Source organism: Oreochromis aureus, linkage group 13 (genome assembly GCF_013358895.1).
Source record: "Oreochromis aureus strain Israel breed Guangdong linkage group 13, ZZ_aureus, whole genome shotgun sequence".
NCBI lineage: Eukaryota > Metazoa > Chordata > Actinopteri > Cichliformes > Cichlidae > Oreochromis > Oreochromis aureus.
The window spans coordinates 19,719,634-19,735,380 of NC_052954.1; the positions used below are offsets into that span (position 1 = coordinate 19,719,634).

Genomic DNA, 15,747 nt, shown 5'->3' on the forward strand with positions numbered 1-15,747 from the left:
GCTCAGGACCCCAGGCAGCCACAAGGATGCCTGAGTAAAATCAAACTTGCGTCATTCTCGCGGGCAACCTACTTGTTTTGGGGCCTAGTTGCCACAAAGTATGAAAGCAAATTTTGGAATTGTTCCTATTTTCGTACACGTCTCAGTAGCAAAAAATTATCGTAGTGCGAGTTGTTTTGTGTAATTTAAATACTTTTACGATGCAAAATCTGAAAGGATGTTTAACGGCATGTTTCTTTGTTTCCTTTTGTATGTAGGCTGTCAGTGCTAAAGGAAGTTAGCTAGCTCGAGCGACCGATTTTTAGCTTTTAATTGCTTCTGTTCACAAAAGGGACCAGACCTTTGTGATTTTTGAGGTGGATAATCGCGAGACAACAACAGGTAAGTTTGTGTCCTTGGTTATAAGAACAACCGTGATCGTTAGGTTAACTTTCAGCCGTAACAAGGAACAGATAAGCTAACGGTATTTGTTGTACTCAAGATAAGCTAACGGAAAGAAGTCAAAACACACGTGAACGCGTTTATTAAACGGCTGTGTTAACTGACTCATTTTTTTTTCTGCATACGTGTCTTTATTTTCTACAATACGTGTAGTATTGTAAAATCCCCGGGTACGCTGTATGTGTGTGTTTTATTTTTATTTTTTTTATAAAGTGGCGTAATTATAGTTTATTTTTTTCGTGTTACTAGAAAACCATGGTCAGCAGCAGGTACAAGAGAACCCCAAGGTGTTCATGATAAACTCTTGTGTCAGATAGTCTATTCATTTTTTGTCGTTTATTCAGTCGTGGGGCTACGCAAAGAAGCCCAGACCGACCACATGTACTACACCACCTCCTCCAGGTCACCTGGGGCATTACCGGGTCAGGCTAGAGATGTAATCTAGGGGGTTGTGGGTCTACCTTTGGGGGCACTTCCTGGTAGGATATGCCCAGATCACCTCACCCACGAGGGAAACTGGTTAGATGCCTGAACCACTTTAACTGGTGCCTTTTGGTGCGAAGGAGTAGTGGCCCTACTGTCACTGTTGAAAGGGTGAGGAGTTAAGTCATTTGCAAAGGGAAAAGTCCAGCTGACCTTTGGGGATAGCCAAATGCTGTATTGTTGTGTGAGCACTCTTACACTATCCATGCCAGATAAACAGGAAGTTGCTGTGGGACATTTTATTTCTGTTCACACTTATCTTTGCACAGAAGCTTTAATAAATGACTGAAAGCTCCAATGTTTGATTTTTGTTATAGTGGCCATGGCTATGATTATGACTGTGGATCAGTTGGAGACGAAAACGTTGTTACTTCAGGAGTCCTTGAAGACTGAAGAAGACCTGTTGGATTATGAATGTGAGGATGAAAGTAAGTATATTGTTGTTATATCATTTTGAGCCTTCCACTTGACCATTTGCCAAAAAAATTTCATAGTCCAAAGTTTGGATATATCCCTGCTTCAGACTGCTCCCGGCCGGGCCTAATAGGCCAAGGCCCGACCACCAGGCACACATCTCCCCGGAACTATTCCCTAGATTATTCACTCATAAGGGTCTTTTGACTCTCTCTTTGTCTGGTCCCTCACCAGTCCTATGAGAGTAAAGCAAAGCTCTCGATTTGCAGGTCAGTTTTACATCCCTAACCTCAAATGTAGTCACAAGCTAAAATACTAAAATATATATGGAAAGAACTACACCTCGCCTCCTGGGCGAGGCAAGGTGTACTGCATGTAGTATGATGAACATGCCAAAAAAAAAGGAAATCGGGAAAGAGGCAAACACTTTTTCACATCACTGTGCAAAATCATTGCTTTAAAATTTTAGTGTCATATACCAAGTAATTTTCAAGCTATAGATCTCAGAAATGTTCTTTCGACTTCCATCCAGCATGTTTGCGTGCCCTTCAAAGTCTGAGACAATGTTTAAACATGAATATCTAAAAAACTATTAAAGATAAACACCTGAAATTGTCTTTAATGTCTCTTATCATAAAACGAATCAGGATCTGTAAATTGGGACAGAGGCATCAAAAGTGTATATAGTTGTATTTAATGGTAATGCAAAATAAAACACACAAAATGTATTGTGACATGAAATTTTTAGTCACTGGATTGGAGATGAAATGACCCATGTATTGCACTAGTGACCAAAAACCTCATCCATGTCCACATGGTATCTTAAGCATTTTATTGAACAATAAAATGTTTAAAAAAACAAGTTATCAAAAGGGTTTCTTATTAATTTAATATCTAATTGGACTGCAACATAAACATAATGTTTGTTTTAGTTTATCTCCAAAAGTTGAATCTGTTCATCTGGACGTAGCGTTTTGTGGGAGAAACGTTTCGTCACTCATCCAAGTGACTTCTTCAGTCTCAGCTGACTGCAGGTTTCCCCAAACCTTATAAACAGTACATTTGCATAATGACTGAAACCAGCCCACTGAAGGAACAATGGGCTGTGAGGTCATGTTCCTTAATCATAATGCAAATTCCCATGACCATTGATCAACAATCACTGACCAAAACCCACTGATCAAAGAACACTGATCAATGGCCATGAGTACCATTCACACACAGAGAGTTGGGGAATGGCTGCAATCACAGCATTGTAAGATGGCGAAAGATGTACCCTTAGGCCCCCTCCGCGATTCAGAGATGGTCTTTCCCTTTTCACGTAATCTTTCGCCATCTTACAATGCTGTGATTGCAGCCATTCCCCAACTCTCTGTGAATGGTAATCATGGCCATTGATCAGTGTTCTTTGATCAGTGGGTTTTGGTCAGTGATTGTTGATCAACGGTCATGGGAATTTGCATTATGATTAAGGAACTGACCTCACAGCCCATTGTTCCTTCAGTGGGCTGGTTTCAGTCATTATGCAAATGTACTGTTTATAAGGTTTGGGGAAACCTGCAGTCAGCTGAGACTGAAGAAGTCACTTGATGAGTGACGAAAAACGCTTTCTCCCACAAAACGCTACGTCCAGATGAACAGATTCAACTTTTGGAGATTTACTTTCCTGGATGATTGAGAATGCATCAAGACGTTGTTTTAGTTTAGTTTTGATTTTGTATTTTTTTTTTTTTTTTTTTTTTTTGTCTTAATTGCACATCACATTTTACACTTATGTTTTTCTTTGCAGAACATACGTTTGAGTCTCCAAATGACTCAGTTTGCTGTGTAAATGAAACTGCCAGAAAGAGGAAACTATGCCAAAACGGCTTGGACTGTCCCAGACCATTTAAAAAGCCAGTGGTAGTGTTGACTAGACTTCCTGAATATAAGGTCAGGTCTCTGCGACCACCAACGCCTCAGCAGTTCTACAGTGAAGATGAGTCTCTCAGCAGCTCTGATTCAGATATGCAGTGGGAGCCAGAAGTTGATTCCAGTGATTCAGATTTTTCACCCTCTAACAGTACACAGAAACCTGCAGGAATGAACAAATGCAGTGAGAGCGACAGAACACCACCACCTGCTTCACCTGCGAGCACCAGCACCAATGGTAAGGTCACAGACGCCATAAAATTAGCGTAACTTCTCTTTACAGATGAACAGCAGTGGTTTAAAGAATTTAAAACCCTTGTGTTCTCCCCCCCACAGCGGCAGATGTGGCTCCTGTTATAATATCATCAGTGTTTGGCCATTCCTCCAAGGAAATAATAACTGCCCGACCTGAGGCACCAAAGGCAGAACTCAAATTGAACATGGTAGTTCTGGCTAGGAGAAGACCTATGAGGTGGCAACGGGGGAAAATAGTCGAGATAGTTACAAGGGGTAAGAGAAAATTCTGCCAGATATTACAGTAATGTTTGAAAGAATTCATGCATTGAAAAGAGTTTCTTCAAAATCCTGCATTAGAAAAGGCTGAAAGTAATTGCTAACTGTTAATTGTATTTAGTTTCAGATGATCTAGAGATTTTAAATATCTTCTGATGTGTTTTGTCCTTTTCTCTCTCCTCTCTTTTTGTGAATGTTTTTGAGGTTTTTACTCTAGGCCCAGCAAAAATGCGATTCATCTTATGCTCAGTAGAAATTGAAAGCTCTTTTTTTTTTTTTTTTTTTTTTTTTTTCTTGTCACAGCATCATTTTCCTTAGACATAAGAACAACACTGCACATTAATGGCAGTGAATGAGTTTGGAAAAGACAACTTTTGTATATTTTGTTTTTCTGGTGGCTGGGTATATGTAAGGCACCACTACCACCACAAGGTGGAAGCAGTGCACCTGAAATTTGATTGCCTGTCCTTAAATAGCAAGAGTAAAGTGCATTTGCTCTCATTTGGCTGATTTTAAAAACATGTGACATGATGAGATTAGATGCCAGTTGAAGCAAGGTAGGCACAGTGAGCTGAGTGCAGAAAGAAGTTTCAAAGTTTTGCTTTTCTGAAAATATTTTTTTTAAACCAAATTTTAGGCAAAAATGTTAAGAAATGATGAACTAAAATAAATTGATAAAACTGAAGTGAAAATTGGTCTCTTTTTTTTTCCCTCTCTTTTTGCAGAAGACGGACGGTTGAAATACAAAGTCAGTTTTGAAGAAAAAGGGAAGAGTCTAGTATCTGGACACCACGTTGCTTTTGACACCACAGCAAAGGTGGAGCAGCTGTATGTTGGTGGCCGTGTGGTGGTTCAGTGTCAAGATAACAAGTACCGGTTCCAGCCTGGTGTCGTAGGCGAGCTCCCCAGCAGAAAGAACCGCTTAAGGTGTTTATTTCAATTTTATGATTAAAATCGCTACAAAAATTTTGTGTACCCTTTTGGCACATTGGAGTAATATTGTAATATTACTAAAAACATTTGTATTTTTAGTACCTTTTTTTTTTTTTTTTTATCATTTTCATGTATTTGGTTAAGAAAATACATGTCACTTTGTAACTTTAGATAAACTTAATTGCATCACTGATGGTTTCTTTGTGTGATGCCTGCAATGGTCGACCCAATTAATTTATAGCGTGCTGTGCAATCAGATTTGACTGTTTAGCCAAGATTTTCTGTTAGGAACTGCTAACACTGGAAGTTTGACTTGATGCTAATACATTTTACAATTCCAGGTTCTTGATCTTTTTGGATGATCACACGCCGGTCTATGTTGGGTTACCTTTAATTCATTTGGTTTGGAAACCTTGTAAGTTGAATTGTTTTTATACTTTGGGGGAGTTTCATATTCATATACTCAGAAATCCTGTCAAGTGTTTTTATTTACTGACTGTACAGCTCTTAGACACATAAAATGAGTAACCAACTTTTTCTTTCTTTTTTTTTTTCTTTTTTTTTAATTTTGTTTGAAAGTGGAAAACGTTGCAGATGACATTCCAGAGGGCCCTCACAAAGACTTCATAGAACATTACCTGAAGAAGTGGCCGTACCCTCAGTTAACCCAGTACAGGCTTGGACAGACCCTTAATGCTGAATTGAACGGAGTCCTGCAAAAGTGTGAAGTGCAGATTATTGACTGCAGCTTAATGCAGGTTGTCTTTCAGGTCAGTATTTCATTTATCTTTTAGTTTAAAATTTTTATAATTGATTTTCAGCTGAATTTTATAACATTTATGAATTTAGAACAATACTAACACAAAGCAGTCACAGGTAATTTTTTAAGGTAAATTGTAAGTTTTATACAAGGTATAATAGAAAAAGTTCCGACACTGACATTGGAGACGGAGTGGCTCCAGTCACACAGGCCTTGAGATTGGTTGATGATCTAGCAACCGCTGATCGCTAGGAAAAAGCATGTATTCCCCAACCGGTTGGCAGATGGTTGCTGGCAGGCTGTGAAATCGATTGCTTTAACTCTGATCTTGCAGGCTTAGAAACTGTTCTTTGGTTCGCTAAGGAGAGATGTGTATTCTGCAGCTGGTTGGTGAGTGGTTTCTGGAGATTGCTAGATGAAATTGGTCACTGTATCCTTGGATTTGCAAAGATGCTGTAGTCGCCAGTAGTTTGCATGGAAGATGCAAACACTGTCCAACTATTCAAACATGGGAGAAACTGGGTCTGTGTTCTCCTTCAAAGCAAAAGTTCAAGCTTGAGAATTTGTTGAAAATATTTAGTCAGTGTCTTACTGGAAAAATATTTGATATTTGTGGCATCTGCTTGTAGATGATTGGCACACTCTTACAAACGTCTGCATCAATATGCTTTTTTTTAAGGCAGAAATAAAAGAATTTATCACTGCTGTAGGCAATACTTGTATTGCTATTTCAATTTCTTGTATACATAGAAACTTAAAATTGATGCCATAGGTGCGTCTGCTAAAAATCAGTGACAAATAAGAATCTTAGTGACCACTAGCTAAAGGGCGGAGGTTAAGTTTTCAGAAAATCACATGAATTAGATGACTTGAAAACAAGGTCAAGTAGGATTTTGAAATTGATAGCATAGTTGCATCTACTAGGATCTGATGCCAGTTCTTTTCCTTTAATTACTTACTTAGTTGCTTTATTAATTAAGTCTTTTTCTCATAGGAGAGTGAACATAAGGAGTGGATATACCGAGGTTCGTCACGACTGGAGCACATGGCAAAGTTTTTGGAGATGAAACACAGAGAACAGCTTGAGTGCGACTCTGACTGAACGTCTCCTGATGCAGTAGCTGCAAAAATTGAAACTATTTTACAATCGGACGAGATGCCTTTTTTTTTTTTTTTTTTTTTTTTAAATTCTTTTTTTTGTGGAGAACCAGCAGCCAGTAACAAATGAGTGCGATGGTACAAATGAGTGACTCGAGCATACTCATTTTAAGCTGTTCCAGCTTGAAACAGGTTTTATTTCTCCTTTTTTTTGTATTTACTTTTAATGTACAGACTTTAAGAAATATATATATATGTAGTTGGTGGATTAATGCATTTCCAAATGTTTGTCCAACATAAACAATTTACTCAATAATCGTTATAGTCATTTTCTGTCCTTTTTTTTTTTTTTAAAAACACTTTGCAGTGTACACTGATTTATGATTGAAATGTGTCCTGTGCTGAGACGGGATAAACATTGTGTAACTTGGTTTCAGGTATCCCCCCCGTATTATTTTATCCTGTAGATGTCTGAAGTAAAAAAACAGATTTTCATAGTGAGAATTTTGAAGGAATGGAGCTTATGCTTTGAAGCATTAGTTAAAATGTGTTAGTTTTAATGCTTGCTGACGTTCAGAAACATTACTGTATATCACGTTTTCAGTGACTGTCTTCACACAGGATGATTTTCTGACATGCCCTTTTTCTTGCTACTTTTCAACTCCATAACTCAGGAACTGAATTGGATACTGATGGGTGATGCAGTTCATGTCTGCCCACCATAATAGTGTCATTTTTCTGTTCTGCCACATTGAAAGGGCGTATGCAGATTTTTGTGAATAGTATCGACTGTTTAGCCACCAAAATAAACCAGTTGCCTAATGTTGTGTTTATCCTCTTTGTTCCACCTTCCAAAGCTGTAAATAGTTTCCAAGTCCTGTAGTTTTCTGTTGTCGTCTTGCATGTAGTGGGGCTCACACTTTGAGATGGGGTGAGGAGTTGTGCAATTTGTAAAGGGCTCAGCTCCTCTGTGTGAAATGATGCTTCCTGGATGTGTCCCAGGAGAGCTGTTCTGGTCTTTTTACTGGAAAAAACCCATAGGGGCAGTAGAAGAAGGGTGGGTGGAAATCAAACAAAAGGCAGAATCACTATGTGGTGTGAAGGTTGTTTTACTTAAAAATTGGCACATTTTGTAATATAATGAAGATAAAGATAAAATGAACATAGAAGTTAATGAACGCTGATAACATACTGACATTGATTAACATGCAATTTTATCCTTCTAATAGTATGGACTAAATCTAAAACATCTGGTTTTATTGATATGTTTGAAATTATGGGAAATAAAATATATTTTACTTTTAGATTGTAACAGTTTCACTTAAAAGTATCAGTTTACCTATACTGTACAAAAAATAAAATAAGCTTCTGAAAAGCACTTGTATATAATATATAAAAATATATCACTAATTCAGCCTATCTATGATTACAATAGCACTAGTAAATGGTAAGTGCTGTGTCAGTCACAAAAGAGAAATACATTGATTTTTTAAAAAAAAATAATTTCCTGAGTATGGCTACTAACCACTGAGTTACTACTGAGCTTTTAAAATCTCAGGTTTTTGTGCCCTTTCCCTATAGAAGCTTGTTTCCACCAGTAACAAAATGTTATCCATAAGTTAAATTTCCAGGCTATCTCAAAAATTTGGCTTGCTCAGAAGTTTGAGCCAGTGACTTGAAATTTTGAGATAATAACCCAGATATTTGACTTGCCTCTGGGCAAACTTATTATTATTATTATTTTCATACAAGCGTTGCTGCATGCCTCAGTGTGAGGGAAGCACAGATCATCCCGAGTAGAATAAATAACAACTGGTTTCCTGCATGTTTGCATGGACGTTTGTTCTGTAGTTACCTAGTTATTAGTCTCTGATCAGGGAATGTGACCTGAACTAAGAAATATGGTAAAAAAAAAAAAAAATCTGATGCCTGAAACACGTCAACTGGGCTGTAGTTAGCAAACAAAGCACGAACTGACAAATTATTATAACTCATTTTAAACCATCCAATAATTAGGTGCTCTGAGCTTGGTAGTCAGCCAAAGTGCTGTATGTAACATCTTCTGCTCCTCTTTCAGTCTGTGGGAGAACAGAAGCAAAGATGAGAATTAGGCAGAATGAGTAAAGATGAGCTAGACCAGAGGATATCGCAACATCAGCTCTTGGAATGCATGCTTAAGTATGTGATGCTTAAACTAAAGAGAGAACTATACAGTGTTTATATGTTATGGTCACTTTATTTACCATCTAAATTCAGCATTCATACATGCCAGCATTTGTTAACACTAAACAGCTGATGGCAATGCACATGCTTGTGCCAGCCCTGATCACAAATTACTAAAAAGGTTTAATCTGATCAGACATAAATACCTAACAAATTTCTTCTGGTACTAGATGAAAAGAGGGAATTATTACCTTTTAGGCTACAGAGAAAAGTATTCAGTCATCTAGCTATTTAATATTTCAGTCTAAACAAACAGAACAATAGCACTCGCTTATGAATGACTTTTAGTGCAACTGATAAACAAGTGAGTGTCTGCATTCTTTAAGCTTTGATCCATTTCACAGTAGTGGTACTGATATAGTACTGAAGACTTAGAGTTGAAAGTGTTGCTAATATTTACAGTATTTGGTCTGAATTAAAGCAGTGGTCTAGCCACCAGACACACTAAGACTGAGCCATGCTGTTTGTGTGGTGACAATGTAAAAAAAGAACATAAGTTTTAATGTCTGAGAAACATTGTGACACGGAGCTTTTATAACGCACCCTTTGTGTGGTTTGTTGAGTTACAGTAAACACAGAGCTGTATGTCACATCCTCATCGCATTTAGCAGTGACACTCTGAGAAAGAAAGAAGAGACAGATATGAAACGGAGATCAAAACAGACTTTAAACCTTTTTTTTTATCCAATTACAAGCACGTGTAGTAAAATAAATTACTTACGTTTAACATTATGTTTGTGAATGTTTATGGCTGTCACTTCTGAACTTGCCTAACCCTTTTTCAAGGGGCAACATCTGTGAATATTTATCAGTCCTATGATCTATAATAATTATTGGACAAAATCTACAAACAGAACACACAGGTTTCTTTAAAGTTATTAGTAAGTATATCACACATGGAAGCAGAGCAACAGTAAAGTGTAATGTTATTTTTAAATTTACACTCCATACTCTAGCTGGTGTGAAACACATGAAAAATGTCATTTCCCACTTTGCTGTATCGTGCCAGTAACAACCGCTAACCACAGCTGTTTATTGCAGAAGGGTTGGATATAATCCAATTTATCTATATTTGTCACATTTATGTTTCACTTCTGCATGTGCTGCTTTAAATGGGATTGTCCTCACTCTGTAAGTGTTGATTTTTTGTTACTTTAGTGGAGGGAACCAATTTTTTTTCTGTGCTTAACAGACGTATACACTTCCTCATGAGCCTGTGTCCAAAAGAGAAACCGTAACGCTACAGATATCCATTATTAAGGAAGTTATTTACGGCAGCGGTCCCCAACCTTTTTTGCGCCACGGACCGGTTTATGCCCGACAATATTTTCACGGACCGGCAATAAGGTGTCGCGGATAAATACAACAAAAATAAAACTAGTGCCGGTACCGAAAAAAAGAAGATTTATTCATAACACACGACCCAGGAAAACCGAGTTAACGATAAAAACGATAACAAAATAACGCTGAAAACCGATAAAAACCCTGAAAACCATACATTTCACACCTGAGCCTCAACTCTCGCGGCCCGGTACCAAACGACTCACGGACGGGTACCGGTCCGAGGCCCGGGGGTAGGGGACCGCTGATTTACGTGATTACCATTTATTCGTGTGCTGCAGTTGTATTGCACTACTGCATCTACAAAGAGTACTTGGTTTATCTTACCAGATTATTCTTGTTCTTAAATAATGAAAAAAATTAATTCAAAATGAATTAGCATGTCATACCAGTGCCGTGCCTGATGATTCTCTTTTGGTCCATTCTGAAAGAGAAACAAGAACTTACTCTCAAAGTGCGACTGCAGTGTCGTCAACATTTAACGTTAAATTATGTAAGAAGAATGAACTGGCTTCATCAACGGTGAGCGCGTGAACTTACTGGATCTTTTGAGCAAAAACCAAATGACCAAGCTCACTGTTACAAAGAAGATCAACAAAGTCAAAGAGATAATGAGAGCTGTTAGGGAACCACTGTGGAATAAAAACAAACAATTATCATTTCCATAGGTCAAAGTTTTCACATAATGACAATAAATAGACAGCGTGTAACCACAGTTGTATAGCTAGTGCATGTCAGTGCAGTCCTTTTGACCTTGGTTGTTCATCCTGATCTTTAGTACTTGTTTTATCTGGGAAAAACAAAGAAAACTGTGAGATTCAGTGAGGAATGACTGAGGCAACAAGCAAGAACGAATTGATTAACATTTTCTAATATCATATCAAAGCATTGCTAATCATGATGCATGGGAAATATTCATACAAATGTATTTCAGGTTCAGAGTTGTTGTACTTACTGGGTGTGAAAGTTTCATTCACAGTTAAATGCACTGGCACCTGGAGGTCTCCTTTATAACATAAGTACCAGCCGCTGCTCTTTGTGGTCACTCGACTCATGGTGACAGTGAAAACACTGTGAACACTTTCATTAATGCTCACTCTTGTTCCATCTATTGATCCAGTTGGCTGTGTTACACACTCGCTGCCCAACTTGCACCACTTTATTTTCCCAGTTTGTGTACTGTAAAACTTGATGGTGATATTTCCTCCATTAAACCCTGTAATATCCTGATGATCCACATAGAAACTGGATGAACCTTGATGTAGAACAAGTAGTAAGTTGTTACTAGTCTTATACTTTACATTTATAGCTTCTTGAGCATTTTTTAAAAACATGTTTATTCTTCTTATATCTTGACTGACAGAGTAATTCTAGTATTACAACCAAGTCTTTCCTAATATTTTGGCTTATTTGAAATGTACTTGAATGTACTTTTGGATTCTTACCGCTGATGACAGACAGATGAAAATAGACTCTCACATCTTCCCATATCCCAGGAATCTCCACAGCACACCAGTAATGACTGTCCTGAGCTGCGTTTAAATTTTTAATAGTCACAGTGAAGATTCTTTGTTTTTTGTCATCAGAGATTGAATATTTTCCTGACTGGTCTGGCTGGTTTGTTTTTACTGCATATTTGCATTCTCGATAATAGTATCCTTTACACAGATATTTGAGATAATTTTCATACTGGGAGTCATAGAGACATGGGATGGAGATAGATTGTCCAGCTTTCACTGATACTTGACTGACTGTAGTTATGCTGTGAACTCCTGCAACAAGAACAAATAAAGTACTTTAATGATTATATTTACTTAAACTGGTTAAAATATTATTCCTTCATGTGATTTGTCAATTATATATCTACACACATTTGAATGTTGGCAAGTATGAAAGTGCCAATACAAAAACTATTCATTAATTTTATCATCTGCTGACATTAGCTGTTGAAACACGAGGTAATTAAATTATTTCTATGACTGACCTTTAAGTACACTGAAGAGGAGAAACATGATGAGATGAGCAGCCATGCCTGTGAGTGAGTAGACTTAAACCACATGAATGGTTTACTGCTAGTTCCTCATACTGTATTTATACTAGTACTAGTTGCATGAAGGTGTCCACAAGGAAGAATGACAGATATGCAGTGACATTTAAAGTATATGTGAAGGCTGATTGGCCTGAAGAAGGCCAGCAGAAAGATGATTGGACTAGACCAGTGATGTCACAACCAGCTTGATGGCACGGGAAAGTGAAAATGATCTAAAGCTTAGATTTGCTGCCAGCACTGGGGAAGCACACAGATGTGTGACTGAAGATCTTCCTTATTGAACTTACACATCATCACAAAGGGGGAAGAGGCTGGTTACAGAGAGGGGATGTGGCTGCTGACAGAGTGGTGTGCAGCCAACAATCTGCTTCTAAACACCACAAAAACAAGGAGGTCATCTTTGACTTCTGTAAGACTGCAGAGGATTATACCCCTCTCTACATAAATGGAGAATGGGTAGAGACAATGGCCTCCTTCTGATTATGATCTCAACTGATCTGTCATAGTCGGAGAACACATGGGTGATGGCAGCAAAGATGATGCAGTGTCTGTACTTCTTGCGTATCCTCAATAAAAACAGACTGAACCAGAAGCTGCTTGTGTCCTTTTACCGTGCCACAATCGAGAGTGTCATTACTTACTGCAGAGAGTCATAAACAATCACAGAAGATCATCAGATGCTCTCTGCCCTCTCTGGAGGAGATTGCCACTTCCAGATGCATCAGAACAGTTTTGACCTCGTAGTATGAACTTTATGTCTTATGCAATATATATTTTATATATAGTATTTTTAATTGTTGATTTTAAATTATTCAATTATTCAAAAACGATATAACATTCATGCTAGTCAACATCTGCAGCTTCAGCAGTGATGGTCTTTTTTTTCCTCCATGATTTCTCTTCATTATTATGTAACTCAACAAATAATATTATTGCCTTCAGTACTGGCTTCAGAAAACAATATTTAAATTATGGAGTTAGCAACAGTTGGAGAAATAACATCCCTTCATCTAAAGAATATACACAGTTTTCCACTTTCATCGCTCATTCTTCCACATCAGCTTTTTTCCCCCACTGTAACTCCCCCAAACAACATGAAACAGATACAACAATCCACTCAGTCATAATTAGTGATTATTGTTCTTATTTCTCTTGTATTAAACATGCAATTACAAAACCCAAACAGAGATGGCGCCTTCAATAGTTTGATTCATGTAGACTCGGAAATCTCACTGGGGATGAATGACTCACCAGAAATCAGTGTCCATAGCTTCCCAGTGCCCCCACCAGTTTTCTCAACAGCTAACACACCAACATTGCTGTCCATTGAGTCGTACTGCTCATGTGGTGAAAATGTGTAAAAGGAGCAACACTTCGCTATGTGAGAAACCATGCGGAGTTCTTTAAACATAGCTTTTGTGTGTGTGTGTGTGTGTGTGTGTGTTTTTAAATTACAAAACCACAGAGCTGTATGTCACATTCTCATCACAGTTTGCAAATGACCTCTGGGAAACAAAGAAGAAACACGAGAGAGGTGAAACGGAAATCAAAACACAGTTTAAACTTCTTTTGTATTGAATTCTAAGCATGTGTAGTAAGATAAATCACCTAAATCATAGAAGTTATATTTTATGAAAGTACAAGTACAACATATTCTCTGAAATTTTTAAACTTGATTTTGCTCACAAGATTGTTAAGCAAAAGAACAACATGGCATTCTTGTTCCTATAAATAAATAGCAGTGCTGTCAGCATTAATCTCGTTAAAATGACGTTAACGGCATTAACGCCGTGCAGCCCCATGCTCAAGGCGATCCGTGCTAACTCGCTAACAGAGATTTGCCGCGTTAATGTGGTTATGGCGTTAAAGTCATTTTAACGAGATTAACGCTGACAGCACTAATAAATAAATAAAAATAATAAGCTTAATGCAAAATGAATTAGTATGTCATAACAGGGACAATGATAGCCTGTAGGAAAACACAGTGGAATAAAAACAATACAACAAACTAAATGAAATTCATTACAGTTTTGTTTCCTCTTTGTTTTTATTGTCCGTCTGTCCATCTAATTCAGGGTCACAGGACATGCACTGTGGTAAGTTTAATTTTAGAAACCAATAACTTCTTAAAATACACAACAGAGAAGACCCAGCTATCAGGGTGAACTGTAACAGGCAGGAATTGGGACCCAAATGCACGACTCAGCAACAAGGACCATAAAACTCAAAAACAGCTTTATAGCTGAAATTTAAACAAATTACAAAGAAAACAGATCAGGTACAAAATAATTTGAATGTATAACTCTTCTAGGGAAACACAAGGCGTTCAGAAGTGGAGACAGGGACTGCTACAGAGAGGCCAAGTACAGGTTCAGTAAAGACGTGGACACTGCTAAACATCAGCACTCTGAGAAGATGCAGCAGCGGATCTCAGGCAATGACTCGGCCTCTGTGTGTGGAAACGTTTTAGGAATATCACTAACTACAAGCCTAAAACCCCCCACTCCACTGATGACTTGCTCTTGGCCAACACCCTCAACGACTTTTAGTGCTGTTTTGATGAGCCATCAAGCAGCCTTCACACTTCAGCCCCAACAATAGATACACGGTGAACACTCATTCCCCTGAACTGTTTTCACACCTTGGCTCATGTGATTAGGTAGAGGATCATTAGGGGGTCCATTGTCCCTCTCGGTGGGTTACTCCCACAGAGCTTAAATCTGAGACTCTCCACCATTTGACCCTAGAACTGAAGAAGCTTCTCGGATGAGAGGTGAAACGTCTTCAACCAACTTAAAGAAGTCCAGATGCTTTTCTTTCCAAACTCCTTAGATTCCCCCACCTCCCCCTCTCCCCCCACAACAGAGCCATCAGCACCATCAAAGACTTCACCCACAACACCCCCCTCCTCACCCCACACCAAGGAGGATTTCACACCACCGTCTCCCACTACAAGCCTTCATATTCATGAAGCACATGTGAGGAAGCAGTTTAAAAGCCTAAATGCTTGGAAAGCTCCTGGCCCAGACGGTGTGTCTCCTGCCACTCTCAGGCACTGTGCAAACGAGCTGGCCCCAGTGTTTTCTGGCATTTTCAACTCCTCACTGCAGGCATGTCATGTGCCTGCCTGCTTCAAGTCATCCACCATAGTCCCTGTCCCCAGGAAGCCAAGGATCACTGGACTAAATTACTACAGACCTGTGGCTCTGACATCTGTGGTCATGAAGTCATTTGAGCGCCTGGTCCTCTCCTACCTCAAGACCCTCACGGCCCCCCTCCTGGACCCCCTGCAGTTTGCATACAGAGCAAACAGGTCTGTAGACGATGCTCTCAACATGGCTCTACACTTCATCCTGCAGCATCTGGACTTCCCGGGAACCTGCGCCAGGATCCTGTTCGTGGACTTCAGCTCTGCCTTCAACACCATCCTTCCAGACCATCTCCAAGGCAAGCTTTCCCAGATGAATGTGCCTGATCCGATCTGCTGGTGCATCACTGACTTCCTGATGGACAGGAAGCAGCATGTGAGGCTGGGGAAGAATGCCTCGGACTCCCGGACCATCAGCACCGGGTCCCCCCC

The 15,747-nt window shown here is 38.8% G+C and overlaps 2 protein-coding genes across 2 annotated transcripts; one reads left to right on the plus strand and one right to left on the minus strand.

Moving 5' to 3' along the window:
* The first annotated feature begins 3 nt into the window (after window positions 1-3).
* Window positions 4-7,376, plus strand: LOC116309848 (histone-lysine N-methyltransferase SETDB1-B-like). The gene is made up of 9 exons (XM_031726561.2): window positions 4-98; window positions 258-381; window positions 1,242-1,352; window positions 3,128-3,487; window positions 3,586-3,759; window positions 4,488-4,689; window positions 5,037-5,110; window positions 5,275-5,465; window positions 6,450-7,376. Exons 3-9 carry the CDS (start codon window positions 1,247-1,249, stop codon window positions 6,555-6,557), a joined length of 1,215 nt encoding a protein of 404 aa, XP_031582421.1. The 5' UTR covers window positions 4-98; window positions 258-381; window positions 1,242-1,246; the 3' UTR covers window positions 6,558-7,376.
* LOC120443309 lies at window positions 6,617-12,233 on the minus strand. The gene is made up of 8 exons (XM_039621657.1): window positions 12,102-12,233; window positions 11,563-11,889; window positions 11,073-11,372; window positions 10,871-10,907; window positions 10,658-10,749; window positions 10,507-10,541; window positions 9,320-9,394; window positions 6,617-8,631 (listed from the first exon to the last, which is right to left on the minus strand). The coding sequence occupies exons 1-8, from the start codon at window positions 12,145-12,147 to the stop codon at window positions 8,566-8,568; spliced, it is 978 nt and encodes a 325-aa protein (XP_039477591.1). The 5' UTR covers window positions 12,148-12,233; the 3' UTR covers window positions 6,617-8,565.
* Window positions 12,234-15,747: the final 3,514 nt, after the last annotated feature.

What these genes read in the sequence shown, in the direction of transcription:
- LOC116309848 (XM_031726561.2), top strand. Translation starts at nt 1,247, where the DNA reads ATGGCTATGATTATGACTGTGGATCAGTTGGAGACGAAAACGTTGTTA. An exon ending in TGCGAGCACCAGCACCAATG is followed by an intron (nt 3,488 to 3,585) that starts GTAAGGTCACAG and finishes TCCCCCCCACAG; the next exon opens with CGGCAGATGTGGCTCCTGTT. An exon ending in AGCAGAAAGAACCGCTTAAG is followed by an intron (nt 4,690 to 5,036) that starts GTGTTTATTTCA and finishes TTACAATTCCAG; the next exon opens with GTTCTTGATCTTTTTGGATG.
- LOC120443309 (XM_039621657.1), bottom strand. Translation starts at nt 12,147, where the DNA reads ATGGCTGCTCATCTCATCATGTTTCTCCTCTTCAGTGTACTTAAAG. An exon ending in GTTTTTGCTCAAAAGATCCA is followed by an intron (nt 10,542 to 10,657) that starts GTAAGTTCACGC and finishes TTTCTCTTTCAG; the next exon opens with AATGGACCAAAAGAGAATCA. An exon ending in AATCATCAGGCACGGCACTG is followed by an intron (nt 9,395 to 10,506) that starts GTATGACATGCT and finishes TTTCTTTCTCAG; the next exon opens with AGTGTCACTGCTAAATGCGA.